The sequence below is a fragment of the Rissa tridactyla genome, chromosome 11 (assembly GCF_028500815.1).
Source record: "Rissa tridactyla isolate bRisTri1 chromosome 11, bRisTri1.patW.cur.20221130, whole genome shotgun sequence".
Classification (NCBI taxonomy): domain Eukaryota; kingdom Metazoa; phylum Chordata; class Aves; order Charadriiformes; family Laridae; genus Rissa; species Rissa tridactyla.
Window position 1 is genome coordinate 4,707,299 of NC_071476.1, and position 12,136 is coordinate 4,719,434.

General features: G+C 49.8%; 2 protein-coding genes across 5 annotated transcripts; one reads left to right on the plus strand and one right to left on the minus strand.

The window, feature by feature from the left end:
- The first annotated feature begins 211 nt into the window (after positions 1 to 211).
- Positions 212 to 4,484, plus strand: MRNIP (MRN complex interacting protein). 2 transcript variants are annotated; one of them, XM_054217006.1, is made up of 7 exons: positions 212 to 445; positions 516 to 575; positions 769 to 866; positions 2,074 to 2,143; positions 2,449 to 2,585; positions 2,872 to 2,971; positions 3,418 to 4,484. In XM_054217006.1, the coding sequence occupies exons 1-7, from the start codon at positions 365 to 367 to the stop codon at positions 4,012 to 4,014; spliced, it is 1,143 nt and encodes a 380-aa protein (XP_054072981.1). In that variant the 5' UTR covers positions 212 to 364; the 3' UTR covers positions 4,015 to 4,484. The 2 variants fall into 2 exon arrangements, with proteins under 2 accessions (XP_054072981.1, XP_054072982.1); XM_054217007.1 differs by having other exon boundaries at positions 213 to 445; positions 2,872 to 2,956.
- A 101-nt stretch (positions 4,485 to 4,585) lies between these two features.
- SQSTM1 (sequestosome 1) lies at positions 4,586 to 9,133 on the minus strand. 3 transcript variants are annotated; one of them, XM_054217004.1, is made up of 8 exons: positions 8,865 to 9,133; positions 8,617 to 8,712; positions 7,583 to 7,812; positions 7,304 to 7,460; positions 6,764 to 6,850; positions 5,994 to 6,238; positions 5,552 to 5,759; positions 4,586 to 4,898 (listed from the first exon to the last, which is right to left on the minus strand). In XM_054217004.1, the coding sequence occupies exons 1-8, from the start codon at positions 9,040 to 9,042 to the stop codon at positions 4,741 to 4,743; spliced, it is 1,359 nt and encodes a 452-aa protein (XP_054072979.1). In that variant the 5' UTR covers positions 9,043 to 9,133; the 3' UTR covers positions 4,586 to 4,740. The 3 variants fall into 3 exon arrangements, with proteins under 3 accessions (XP_054072979.1, XP_054072977.1, XP_054072980.1); XM_054217002.1 differs by having other exon boundaries at positions 6,764 to 6,853; positions 8,865 to 9,132; XM_054217005.1 differs by lacking the exon at positions 6,764 to 6,850.
- Positions 9,134 to 12,136: the final 3,003 nt, after the last annotated feature.

Genomic DNA, 12,136 nt, shown 5'->3' on the forward strand with positions numbered 1-12,136 from the left:
TTTGCTTTTCCTTTCTTTTGCTTTTCCTTTCTTTTGCTTTTCCTTTCTTTTAAATTACTCTGTGCGTTTACTTTGTGTCTATCGCAGACCGACGCAGCTTCATGCAGGTGCAGACGCGGTCATTGAAGCGTTTCCCTCCTGGCAGGCGGGCGCTGCCGTAACCCTTCCCCTTTGGAGGCGACTCAGCCCAGGTAATAGGTTGGTTTATAAGACAGGGTAAGAGGCTGCTGGTGACACAGCCCAGTGCCCAAGCTGGAGCGGCCTGTCCCTATCGACAGTTAACCTGTCGCGACAGCGGCCCCGGGCGCAGAGCGGCGGACTGGCTGGTAGCGGGCCGTCACGTGGCCGGAAGGCGCGCGTTGCCATGGCGAGGGCGGGTGGCGGGATGGCGGCGCCGTTCTGGGCGCTGCGCTGCTGCCGCTGCCGCCTCTTCCAGGTGCAGCAGGTGGGTGCGGGCCGGGCCGGGCCGGGGAGCGGGCTGCGGGCCGGCACTGACCCCCTCTGCGCCCTCCTAGGCCAAGCGGAGCGGGAAGTGGAGCTGCAGCGTGTGCGGCCAGCGGCAGGCGGTGCAGAAGGTGAGGGGCCGGCCGGGGCGAGGCCCGTGCAGTGGCGGTGCGGAGCCCAGTGTGGCGGTTAGCCCTACGCAGGGCATCACACGCTCGGTTAACTTTAGTATTACCTGAAGTGGAGTCTCGCTTTCTGTTGTTTCCATCTGGCTGCTCCCTCAGCCTTGGTTTTTTGTTTGTTTTTTTGTTGTTGTTTTTGCAGGTTTATGGCCAAGGGTCAGGCCCAGACTGTCGGCACCACGTCCAGAAATTAAACTTGCTGCAGGGTGAGGCGGAGGAAGCAATTGGTTGGACATCTCGGTAAAGTGCTTAATCTTTATCTGCTCTTTTCTTTTGATGTGCTACAGCTGATGCACATCTTCACACGTGCAGTGCCCATTTCCTAATTTGAGCTCACAGGAGGGTTTCTGTCCTGTTGTAAAGCCATGACATGTGCCAGTTTAGTTGTCCCCTCACAGGAACAAGCTATTTGTTGGGTTTAGTGTCCTGGTATGTTTCTTTTGACAAGAATTTTTTTCAGATAAGTTTAGTTGATCAATGGTGTGTGTTGGTCAGGCCTTTACCCCTTAAAATATATGCAATAGGGTTTGGTTTGTTTGGGTTTTCTTTCAAATTGGTCTGTCTTATTTACTGTTTGATGAACTGACTGTGGAGGTGTCCATCTTACAGACTGACAAGCAGTGCAGAGGTGCATCCTCAGAGAGAAAACCTCCTCCACTCGAAGCTATTGCTACCTAACTGTTGGCATTCAGGGTCTTCACACTGTGAATCTGTTGAGTAGTAGCTGCTGCTATTCATAAAAAGACTTGTTTAGAGCAAACGTTTGGGTGTAATTCCTGCTGGGCTGGAAAATCTGAGTAGCACTTTCCTGTTTATTTCATTCCTGAATCTGTTTACAAATTGCCTAAACATGAACTGGTCTTGAACTGGTCCAGCTTCCTTTTTACTCAAGGTTATTTTCAGAAATCAGTCAAAGCTAGTTAGATAACTTAGTTGCGTATATACAGTGCTTCAGGGTTAAGCTTTGGGAAGAAAACTCATTGTTTGTTCACTTTATCAAAAAGAGTTGCTATTTCTATTCTCAAAACATGGTGAAATTCAAAACATTGTGAAATAACTTCCCTTTTTCTTTGTTTGCGTGAAATATAATTAGTGGGTTTAAGCTGTTGTCCCAAAAGACATGCTGTTATATCCCTACTTATGATCAGTTAGAATTTGTCATTAAATGATTAGCGACTTTAGATCAAACTTGCTACTCTATTTGTATAGAAAGAAGGAGACTACCCTCTAATTAAATTTTTTCAAGTATTTGGGCAATATATCTTGCAAATCCTTCATTTGACATCTGCTTTTTTATAGATCCTTTTTTTTTCTGACATGCTGGCTTTCCACTGTTCCTACCCATGCTTTCTATCCAGTCCCTTGTGCTATGACTAGGTGATTTGAAAATTATAAATCAATACACAGAAGTGTGTTCTAGAAACTCTAGCTTAAACATCTATTTTAGGTGCGTAGAAGAATCTGTAAATGACAGCAAAAATGTAGCAGCCCAACGTGAAGACAGTTCGCTCCAGCAGGTAAGATACCTACAAAGCTGAGGTAAATACCAACCCATACTGACCTAGGTGAATCAAAGTGAAAACAGTGATCCTTTTATATGCATTCAGACAGCTGAAATAATGTATATAATCAGAGAGGCTCCAGCAAAGAGAATGAGATGAATACAGAAACTCTGCGCTCCACCGGGATACTGAACCTGGGAACACGATACAGGAACATGTCTTAAACTGACCTGTGATTTGAGCCATTCAGCATATACATAACAATGCCGAAAATGAAAACCCTGTATTTTGCTGTTTTCAGTAATTCTCTGATGTTGTAGGAGGGAAGGGCAGAAGTCAGCCGCTGGAGTAAATATCTGGACAAGGACAGTGAAGGTCAGGAAGATGGGGAGGATGAGGCAGGTATGGAAAGGCAACAGTTCTGTTCCCGGAGGAAGAACACTGTGGAAGAACAAAGGTACAAAAAGAGCTTTTTTTTTTTTTTTTTGGTAATTCCTGCCCCCGAGTGGTGACATTTGGTTTGGAGGTGTGGGAGGTAGCTCGCCTCTGATAGCTGGACAAAGTACAGGTTGCAATGTGTGACCTGACCTGACCTGAGCTGGGATTTGGTATTTGGGCGCAAAACTTCTCTTAATGCTAGAGCTATGCATTTTATGAACGCTACTGCTGATTTGTGGAAAAAAAACCCAAACAACTCACAGTGGAGCTAATCTGTCCTCTTTGTGAATTATTTTCTTGCACAGGAAACAGCAGAACTTTCTCTCCAGTGATGTTCAAGACTACGCAGAGGAAAATGGAGCTTTCCAGCTTGCCTACCGAGCCAAAAAGGTTAAAACCTTTGAGGTATTTTAGTTGTAGAAGATCCTACCAGTAAAACAAAACCGTGTTCTCCTGACCTCTTTTGTGTCATCATAATTTTGAAGTTTTATGAGTCTTCCTCTGCTCTTCCGTTTGAATGACTGGGGAGGAGAAGAAACGTGTGTTAGGAGTTTCTCTCTGAATGGTTTTAGTCAGGCAAAAACAATGCCAGTTTGCGTAAGCTGAGTGGTTGAGCCAGATTCCTCTATCAGCACAATTAAGAGCTATGCTGCTTTGCCTTACTGAGCAGTGGCACTGTGGTTTCCTGCAGTGCCAGTGAAGTTGGCCTGAGTCTTCACAGCCCAGAGCATCAGCCTCAGAGGCTGGTGAGAATTTGGGTGCATATGAAGGACCTGAGTGCTCTTTGCCTGCTTCTGTGCAGCTTGGCTGTGCTTGCTGGATTTATAACCAAGCTCTCTTCCTTCTTACAGCGCAAGAAATGTGTAGTAGCAATGGCTGATCAAGATGACAGTGATGCTGTTTCTGGAGACAGTATGGTTCCTGCTGTCTGTGAGTCCGTAGTGCCTGAGGACAATACACAAACCCCAACTGCTTGTACCAAACCCTCTAAGTGGGAAGAATTTCTCTCATGTTCTGACAGCTGTAGCAAAAATGCTGCCAGGGTCACCTTGTCACCACAGGAGGGCAGTGGAAGGTTGGAGCTACACAGCACCACCGCAGCAGATGACGGTGTGGCCAGTAGATGCTTAGAACAGGCTGGAAGAGCTCTACCTCCAGGTACAGGTTTTGAATTTAAAAAGCATGTTGCTAACACTGAACGGCTTGCCTTAAAACTGCCTGGCATCAGCAGCAGTTGCTCAGTTGAGGATGACGTGCTGTTCGGAGAACCTCAAAGCCAATTGATAAGGGCAGGATCTGGTGTCTCAGGGCCCACTGCAGGAAGGTGCTGTTTGGAGAGCATGAGGAGGGCAGACGCCCTTGTTAACTGTAACACCAGGCCAAACCCTAGCAGTGTTTCTTGTGAGCACCTCTTCTGCACAGGTGAGGAGTTTGATGATGATCTCTGAGATGCTTAGGCATCTTTGGCATTGCTTTGTTTGTCTCTATAATGTATTTGGTACGTTGAGTACTTGAGGCAAGATTTTGACCTGAAGATGTCTGTACAGAACTGCACTTATTAAAGAAGTTGTTTACTTGCTCTGTGGCTGTTTTTGAGGAAAAGGGTATGAGGGCAGAAGAGACTGTTGCAGCAGGCAAGTACTAGGATTACACAGTGTTATCTAACAACCACATCAGCTAGAAATAAGAATAGAAATAGGTCAGCTTCAGGGGAGAAAGCTCTAAGGCGTCCTGGTCAGTACAATTAAATTCTGTAATTAATTCCCCATTACAAACTCCAGCTCTTCTCCTGTTCCACCTCTTTGTTTAGATCTCCCCTAGCAACCCTTTCTTCCAGTGCTGCAGAGCAGGCTTTGGAGCCAGCAAAGCATTTAATTCTCTTCAGAAGTGTAGCCCTAAGGGGGAACACCAAGGAGGCAGTACAGGCCTGAGCTGCCTCATAAAATCACATGTTCTTAGTCTAGTCCCTCCGCTCTTAACTCAGACAGCTGTGATACTTAAAACACTCACACAGACTCATCACAGGAACTAGTATTTATTTTTTCCTCCATTCTACAAGCACTTTGGAACATGAGACAGAAACCCTTAGCAGGGAGAAAGATGAACCACTGATTAAGTTGTACCACATTGTTTGCTTTCAGTTAGGAAGAAAGTGCTTTTTGTTACACAGACTACTACAAGTGAGGTGGCTGCTTGGAATACTGGATGGCATCTAGTGCTGCCCCAATGTCGCAGTTCTTGGTCTGCAGGAGTCGAGTGAGCCATCCACCCTCATCGGAGAAGCCCATGGAGAGCATCTGGGACAGAGATTCAATGAGGCGAGGGTCTGCTTCTGTTAAGAGAAGAATAGTTTGAAGTTGAAGTATTTCATATAATTGGCAAACCAGCAAAGGCTTTAATACCACACAATAGGTAGGCTGGCACTAATCCTAGGATAGCCAGTTAAATGCTACACAACGTGCTCTCCTTTATCTCCCAGGAGGGCAGACATTTGAGATAGAAGATACATAACTAGCTAAGAAAACTGCGAGTCAGACTGGGTTGGCCTTGCTGTAGGACACTGTGCTGTTATCTCAGTTAAGGAGCCTGGCATACTGTTACTGGCTCCCACCAGAAAAATGCTGTCTTGAAGTCGCAGGATGTACTCGTCCGCATCCTGCATTAAAGGGCTCTCTTGAAGAGTACATAGCAAGGACATGATTTAGGATACCACCTTTTTTCCTACAGCTTGAATGGCATATTAGTCTACGGTCAGAAGTCTTGTTAAGACTTAGCTGCCCACATTCAAGAAGAGAATGAGCTCACTGTCCCTAACAGCGTGCAAGAGTTGCCCTACCTGCTAACAAAGTTATGGACAAGTTTAGCTCTAACTTACATAACCTTGGTTTTTACCACCTCTAAAAGCAAGTCTGCTTATGTCAGGCAAGTTGGCAGTTCCTGAGTGAAAACTACTCCCAGCTATGAAACCTGCTTATGTTCTCATACCTGGTGGGAGATGTGGGTAGAGTGCAGCTTCTCGCAGTCCTGTAGGTCCTGCTTGGGGAGGATCCTGAGACGCATCCAGGGAGCTGGGACCCTCTGTCTCTGGCATTTGCAGAGACTGCAATTCACCTGTGGAAGGATCCACTTCTTTGGAAGATAAGTGGGTCCAGTCCTCATCACCCCCTGACGAACTGCTGGACTCGCTGTGTTCCTGAAATGGAAAGAAAAATGGTCCAGGTGCTGCAGTGCTTTCCAGGTAGGATACATCCTCCTACTATCTGCCTTTAATACAAAAGTTACATCCAAAACTCATCCCACCACCTTTGCTGTAAACCAGTAAAGCAAAGGTGCTGTGCATCAATCCCCCACTGCATGCTAAATGTTTGTCTTCCTTTCTAGTAAAGCCTTAGCAAGCATTATGAAATTAATGTCTTGGTTCTTGTACCTGTGACTGGAAGCTGCCATCTTCCATTTGTGTGGGCACAGGATCTATCACCATGTCTTGTATCTGCTCCGCAACAACATTTACATCTGTACCAGAATCTGTTTTATTCCAGTCTTGTTTGGTCTGAGCGTCCTGGTTAACCGTACCGCTGCTTGACTCAGCACTCTTCTGCTCTTGATTGGAAGAAGCAGGAGTCACTTTGCTTCTCTGTCCTCCATGTTCCACATCAATATCAACATCAATACCTAGAAATGCATTTGAGATGGAGAAAGTCTTACAGAGGTTTTTCCATAGCACAGTCCTAAAAGAGCGTGCATCAATCCCGGTCTAAACACTGTAAGGTTTCTGTAATCCTATGGTTTGCCATATAACAGGTACAGATTAAGATGCAAAGCATTCTTTAAGCAACGAATAGCTAAGCACCAAATAGTTGTCTTCCCCTGAAACAAGCCTAGCCTGACCCTCTAAATGCATGAAGTTATTTGTGTCTACATAAGCCAGGCAAAATCCTGAGTCACCACTGACTTAAGATTAGTGTGTTGCAGTGGTGACACGTTAATAAAAATCTTTCCTCATTTCCTCCCAAAGGAGGGCTCTGAAAAGGTACCGAGTGGCTGTTCTAAGCCTAGAATCGTTAGTGCCAGGAGTAAGCTGAGGCTTAGTGGCAGGAGGTAGTGCCAGTATCAGCCACAGCAGCTGACGGCTGCTCCTGTTAAAAGGACCTTTAAGCCAGTCTCGGGAAGTGGGATAACAAACTGTAACTCACTTACCCAGGGGGCTCAGAAAAGCTGCAACACTCTCACCAACATTCTTTAAGAAGGTGACATTGGGGTCCTGAGGCTGGCTGTTAGTAGAAGCTTCTAGAAAAACAATTTCTGTTAGCATACATAGGAGCTCAGAGGGAAAAAGCACCTATCCAGTGTATCCCCATGAGATCTTGGTGCTCATTTGCTGTCACTCACACACTGCACAAAGGCAGTATAGAGACAAAAAAATAACTCTGAGCTACCTCTGGAACAGAAAACCGGTGGCATTAGCGTTGTTAAGGCTCATTAGCCATGCTGAAAGGCAGAACTGGAGTAATGACATGCTTGACCCAACAGCTCAGCTTTGTTTGGTTCCCAATACTCTCTCTGCATCCCCATCTATTGCATGGGCCCAAGCATGCCTTAAAATAATCCCGCTCTGCACTGAAAGAAACTGGAGTAGTTCCTGTGTCTATTTTTCCACCCAGATTCCACCCTGTGCTGCAGAACCTCAGCTACTCTGGCTCCACCACCACCTTGTTTACCAGCGCCATCTCCTCTTACCTTCTGCAGTGGGTGGACTGGAGGCTGCAGTGCCGGCCTGGGCTTGTTCGGAGTTTTGGCATGGAGCCGCAGGGCCAGGATATCCCCAGCAGTGCATCCATGGGAAGGGTGGAACACCATGCCGCATTTTACGGAGCCAGCGTCCTCGGGGAAGCCACTGTAAAGGTTAACATTCACGTGACTCTCTTCACACAGCCAGATTCTGAGTAACTGGAACTTGTGACTTAAATTGGAGGAATATCCCCATTCATTAGTTCCCCCTCCATTGATTTTGCTCACCTCAAATGGATTTAGCAGCGGACTTTGAAACATCACCATGTTGTGCTCCTTGTGGACGCCTTTCCCCTCACAGGCGCTGCACAGGTCGTAGTCGGGGCAGACAGTGCACTTGAACCTGGCACCCACCACCGGTCCTTCGCAGCCATCGCAGATGACGTTGGGGTGCACCATGTCGCGGGGGGGCTCCTGGCTGCACTGCGAGCGATGGTCCCGCCGGCATTCCTTTTTCTCTATTAAGGAAAGGAAACTTTGCATCAAAACAAGGTTACTATTTAAAGGCTGGACATCGGGCAGAGGAGAAGGAAGCGCAAACAGCCCTTGTCAGAGCAGTATTGACTTACTGGGTCGGTTTATTTTTACACTGGCTGCCAAACACAAGCCGGGGGCATGTAAGAGAACTTAAACCGAGTGCGACGGGGTTTTGCAAAGATACCTGCTCCTCAAACTGAGCATGCCTTATCCTTAACAGCCTCTTGGCTTGTTTATTTTAGATTAGTGCTGCACTGCCCCGTTTGGCTTCTGGTCCCACCTTCTTAAGAACTGCAAGAACAAAATGTTTCTGGAGAGGGAGCTAGGAAGAAATGCCAGGAGGCATAACAGATGAGAGCAGGGACAACATCGCTGGAGTGACTCATTAGATAGGCCACAGATAAAAGTTTTGTGGATATCTACATGAGCAGAACGGACAAGGGAGCAACTGCGCACTGAGGAATAAGCCAGAATTAAGGCTTTCTAACTCACTGCTGTGAATATTAAAGATACGGGTGCTAATCCAGCGTCTCCAGGGAGCCAGCAGGACAACACTGGCTCACATTGGCCCAGTCAAGATGACAGGGCTAGGAGGAAACTCGTGATGTGTTTACCCCACCTCGGCAGCAAGGATTCACGTTCTGGCATATCACCCAGCCCTTTATTTCACCTCCCCCCGAAGGTCGCAGGTTCCACCAGGCCCCTGAGGACAAGGGGAAGGGCCAGGGCTCGTTTCCCCCGTTTTCAGAGGCCTGCGACCGCCCCGGGAAACTGTGCGGGGTTACCTTTGATGTAAACGCGAAAGACACCGTCCTGCACGTAGGGCATCGCCAGCTCCAGCTCCTCGTCGGTGGAAAACGCGATCAGGTCCCCGTCTTCATCTAGAGAAGGTAAAGCGCAGGGTCAGGCGCCCGGTCGGCTGTCACCGGAGGGGGCGGCGAGGGCACCCCACCCGCCGGGCAGCCCCGAGGCCTTCCCACCCGCAGGACCACGGGGGCCTGACCCGGAGGAGCCCCCCCGCCCCGCCGCTCACCTTTGTAGTGCATGCGGAAGGCGGGCGGCGGCCCGGCCCGCAGCAGCCCCTGGAAGAGCTCGGCGACGCGGTCGTGGATGGCCTGGTAGCGGGCGGGCGGCGGCAGGGAGAAGCGGCGGATCTCGCGGGTCGCCTCCTCCTTGCCCAGCAGGTAGGCTTTCACCGTCAGCGCCGCCATGGCTGTGGCGCAGCAGGAATTGCCGGCAGGGACCGGTGGGGCGGAGCTGCGGTAGCTGCGGCGGGCGGGCGGCGGGGCGACAGCTGGGCCCTGCGCCCCCGCCTTATAGCGCCGCCACAGGCCACGCCCCCGGCGCCAGCCTCACCGCGTCCTCCCAGCTCCAGGCCACGCCCCCGGCGCCAGCCTCACCGCGTCCTCCCAGCTCCAGGCCACGCCCCCAGCTCCAGGCCACGCCCCCAGTTCAGGCCACGCCCCCCGCGCCAGCATCGTCGAGTCCTCGCAGCTCCAGGCTCCGCCCCCTGCGGACCAGGCTCCGCCCCCGCGCTGGGCTCCGCTGGGGTCCGGGCGGCGGGCCGGGGTCCCGCAGCCAAACGGGGCGGCGCAGCACTGGTCTAAAATACACGTGCCAAGCGGCTGCTAAGGATAAGGCACGTCAGCTTGAGGAGCAGGTATCTCTGCGAAGCCCCCTCGCGCTCGGTTTAAGTTCTCTTACATGCCCCCAGCTTGTGCACGGCAGCCGCTGCCCCCATGTGACATGAGGGGTACAGGCTCGCTGGTGCGTTTCCTGCAGCCGGAACCATCTGTGGACACTCGCCCGTGTTTGCTCTCTGCCCTGCCCGGCCCCCACGAGCAGCACCCATGCTCGCGCTCACATGCCCAGACTGGGGTAGGGGCGGTTTGGGGGCGCAGGGCCCTGCTGATCACAAAAGCGTGGGCAGCAAGGAGCGAGTGTGGCCTCGGTACCTTCTGGGCGGCCACGTGGGCTCCGAGACCCACTGGTGGGGAAACGCAACCTCAGGTCTGCTGTGCACCACGGGGCACCCCAGCTGAGCCTGGCAGCAGCCGCCCACGTTAGCCAGGGCACGCACCAATGCAGCACTCGGCATGCCGGTCCTGCTCCTCGCCTCCGTCTTCTGCATCGGAGCAAGCAAAGCCAACCCCCAGCAGCATGACGGAGGCAGGAGCCAGGGTGGCAGTGTCCATCGGGGGGGCGGGGGGGATGTGCTCAGCATGGCAGGAATAAATAACTCTTCAGCTAACGCTCTTCCCCGAACCCAGCGTTTCGGAAGGGGGGGACTAAAAATAAAGATACTAGTATAAACACAACTGACATTAAGGAGGATGTTCTGGGGGCTTTCCAACTTGGTTGGCAGCAGTATTTTTTTGCAGATCAGATACAGTTGACAGGCCTCTTAATCTGGCCACAGGAAAGTCCAGCTGGCAGAACATACTGACTGTGCCGTCCAAGTGTAATTAAATAAAGATGGATCAATGATTATTAGGTTCCTCGTTGGTGTTAATTTCCTCTCACCCAAGGGCCTGACCACTCTGACTCTTGGTGACATATTTCTTGGTTTAAGATAATAAAAACTTAGGAGAAACTGTCATGATTTATCGTCTTCTGCAGTCAAGAGAAGGATAAGTTTTAATTTTGACGTTGTGGAGGTAGTTTATTTCTTGACCTAAAGTATTTATGTTAAAACACTTGTGCGTCTGTGTAGATACATTTTTGGTATATGTGTGGCAATTTTGAAATCATGAGACTTCTCTGGAGAATAGTATTTACAGTGGAAAGGGGTGGCCCTTTTTAACTTAAAAAGTTTTCTAGGAATTTCAGTAGCTAGGTATGACATGGCAAACATTCCACCTTGAAGTGATGAGTTAAAGTATAAACATAAGTGGATTCGGGTGATGGATGATGCTGTGCAGGGAATGATTCACCGGCTTTTACAGCACGAGATATCGAAAGGTTTGGGCGTGCAGCAAAGGTGTATTGCGCTCACCTTCCCTTTTGCCTCTTTGCTGTGTGTATCCTGATTTCTGAAAATGTCGGTGAAAGCTGCTGGCTTGACATAACCGAATTTTTTTTCTCCATAAAATCAGAATTGGGATTGGTGTTAGCAGGGCACGCGGTACAGGACATGCTGCCAGTGCCGTTATCTGCCTTGCCAAGCATCACCTCTCGCATGTCCATCTTCTGCCCTATTTCTGAGGACCCCAATGGCCACTTTTGGTCTTATTTACGGATCCAAAGACTTGGCTTTTGGGGCCCAGCCCTAGCGCATTCATTCTTTTGGCACCGAATTGCTGCCGACCCAGACAGGGACAATTCCTCATTCCCCTCTCCATTACTGCCTGGGGGGTCTGTGGCACAGGGGGTTGTCCTCAAGTTGCTGGGCCTTTTCAAGCCAGTCGTGTCTCCAGATTAATTGATGCATTTATAATTATCAGGCGATGCACCAAATTAAAACCAGAAATCTAAGTTTTCCTCTGTGTGAACTTTAATCCAGTTGGCAAATATGGAAGGGGCCAAAAGCCAGAGGGAATTTCCCTTCTCCTGGTGGGGAGTGCTGAGTCACGCTCAGCTTTCTGGTGGTGACATCATGCACTTTTACAAAACATAAGGAAAACAAGGCTTTCACCAGCCTGCTCTTAGCTTAGCTCACCCATCACGGGACAGGGGTGACTCAGTGAGTCCCCTCCTCCTCCTCCTCCTCCTCCTCCTCCTCCTCCTCCTCCTCCTCCTCGAGGTTGGGGATTTCCTCCCAGCGAGCCCTTCTCCGGAGCAGACCTCGGAGCAGACCTCAGCCCTCACTATCCCAGCATTTCCTATCGCCCCCAGCCCTGGGATGCGCCTCCAGGCGGATTCTCAGCCCCCTGGAGAGGCCGTGTGAGAAGCTGTGCTGTATTCCCACATAGATTGAGATGCTTTTCCCTGGGTTTGCTGGAGGATCCGGGTTTTGGCGCTCCCAGCATGAAGCGCTGGCTGCGTGGATGTTTTCTTACGGTTCTTTAGGAATCCCACAGTGTCACAGCAACCACTGCCCAAAAAGTGGTTTGTCAGCCTGCAACACAGATGGATGTAGCAAAGGGAACAGCAAAGGGGATGGGGGAAAAAAAAAGCTGTTCAAGTTTAAAATTTCAAGGTTACAGAGGAAAGGCTCAAAAAGGAGCAATTAGCATCCCTGCAGTGCTCTGCTTTCTCTCTACACCCACTTGCTGCTGGGAAGTGTTTAAAAATATTTGCTGAGATTCTTCCTCCATGGGCACGATCACCGGAAAGACTCCCTAAGTCCAAACTTTTTGTGTTCGC

Bases quoted from the DNA above. Each gene is read 5' to 3' on its own strand.
- MRNIP (XM_054217006.1), top strand. From the start codon at position 365: ATGGCGAGGGCGGGTGGCGGGATGGCGGCGCCGTTCTGGGCGCTGCGC. The intron at 2,586-2,871 runs GTACAAAAAGAG...TTTCTTGCACAG, and splicing joins AACACTGTGGAAGAACAAAG to GAAACAGCAGAACTTTCTCT. The intron at 2,972-3,417 runs GTATTTTAGTTG...TCCTTCTTACAG, and splicing joins AAAAGGTTAAAACCTTTGAG to CGCAAGAAATGTGTAGTAGC.
- SQSTM1 (XM_054217002.1), bottom strand. From the start codon at position 9,042: ATGGCGGCGCTGACGGTGAAAGCCTACCTGCTGGGCAAGGAGGAGGCG. The intron at 6,239-6,763 runs GTAAGTGAGTTA...ATGCATTTCTAG, and splicing joins AGCTTTTCTGAGCCCCCTGG to GTATTGATGTTGATATTGAT. The intron at 5,760-5,993 runs GTACAAGAACCA...TTTCCATTTCAG, and splicing joins ATGGCAGCTTCCAGTCACAG to GAACACAGCGAGTCCAGCAG.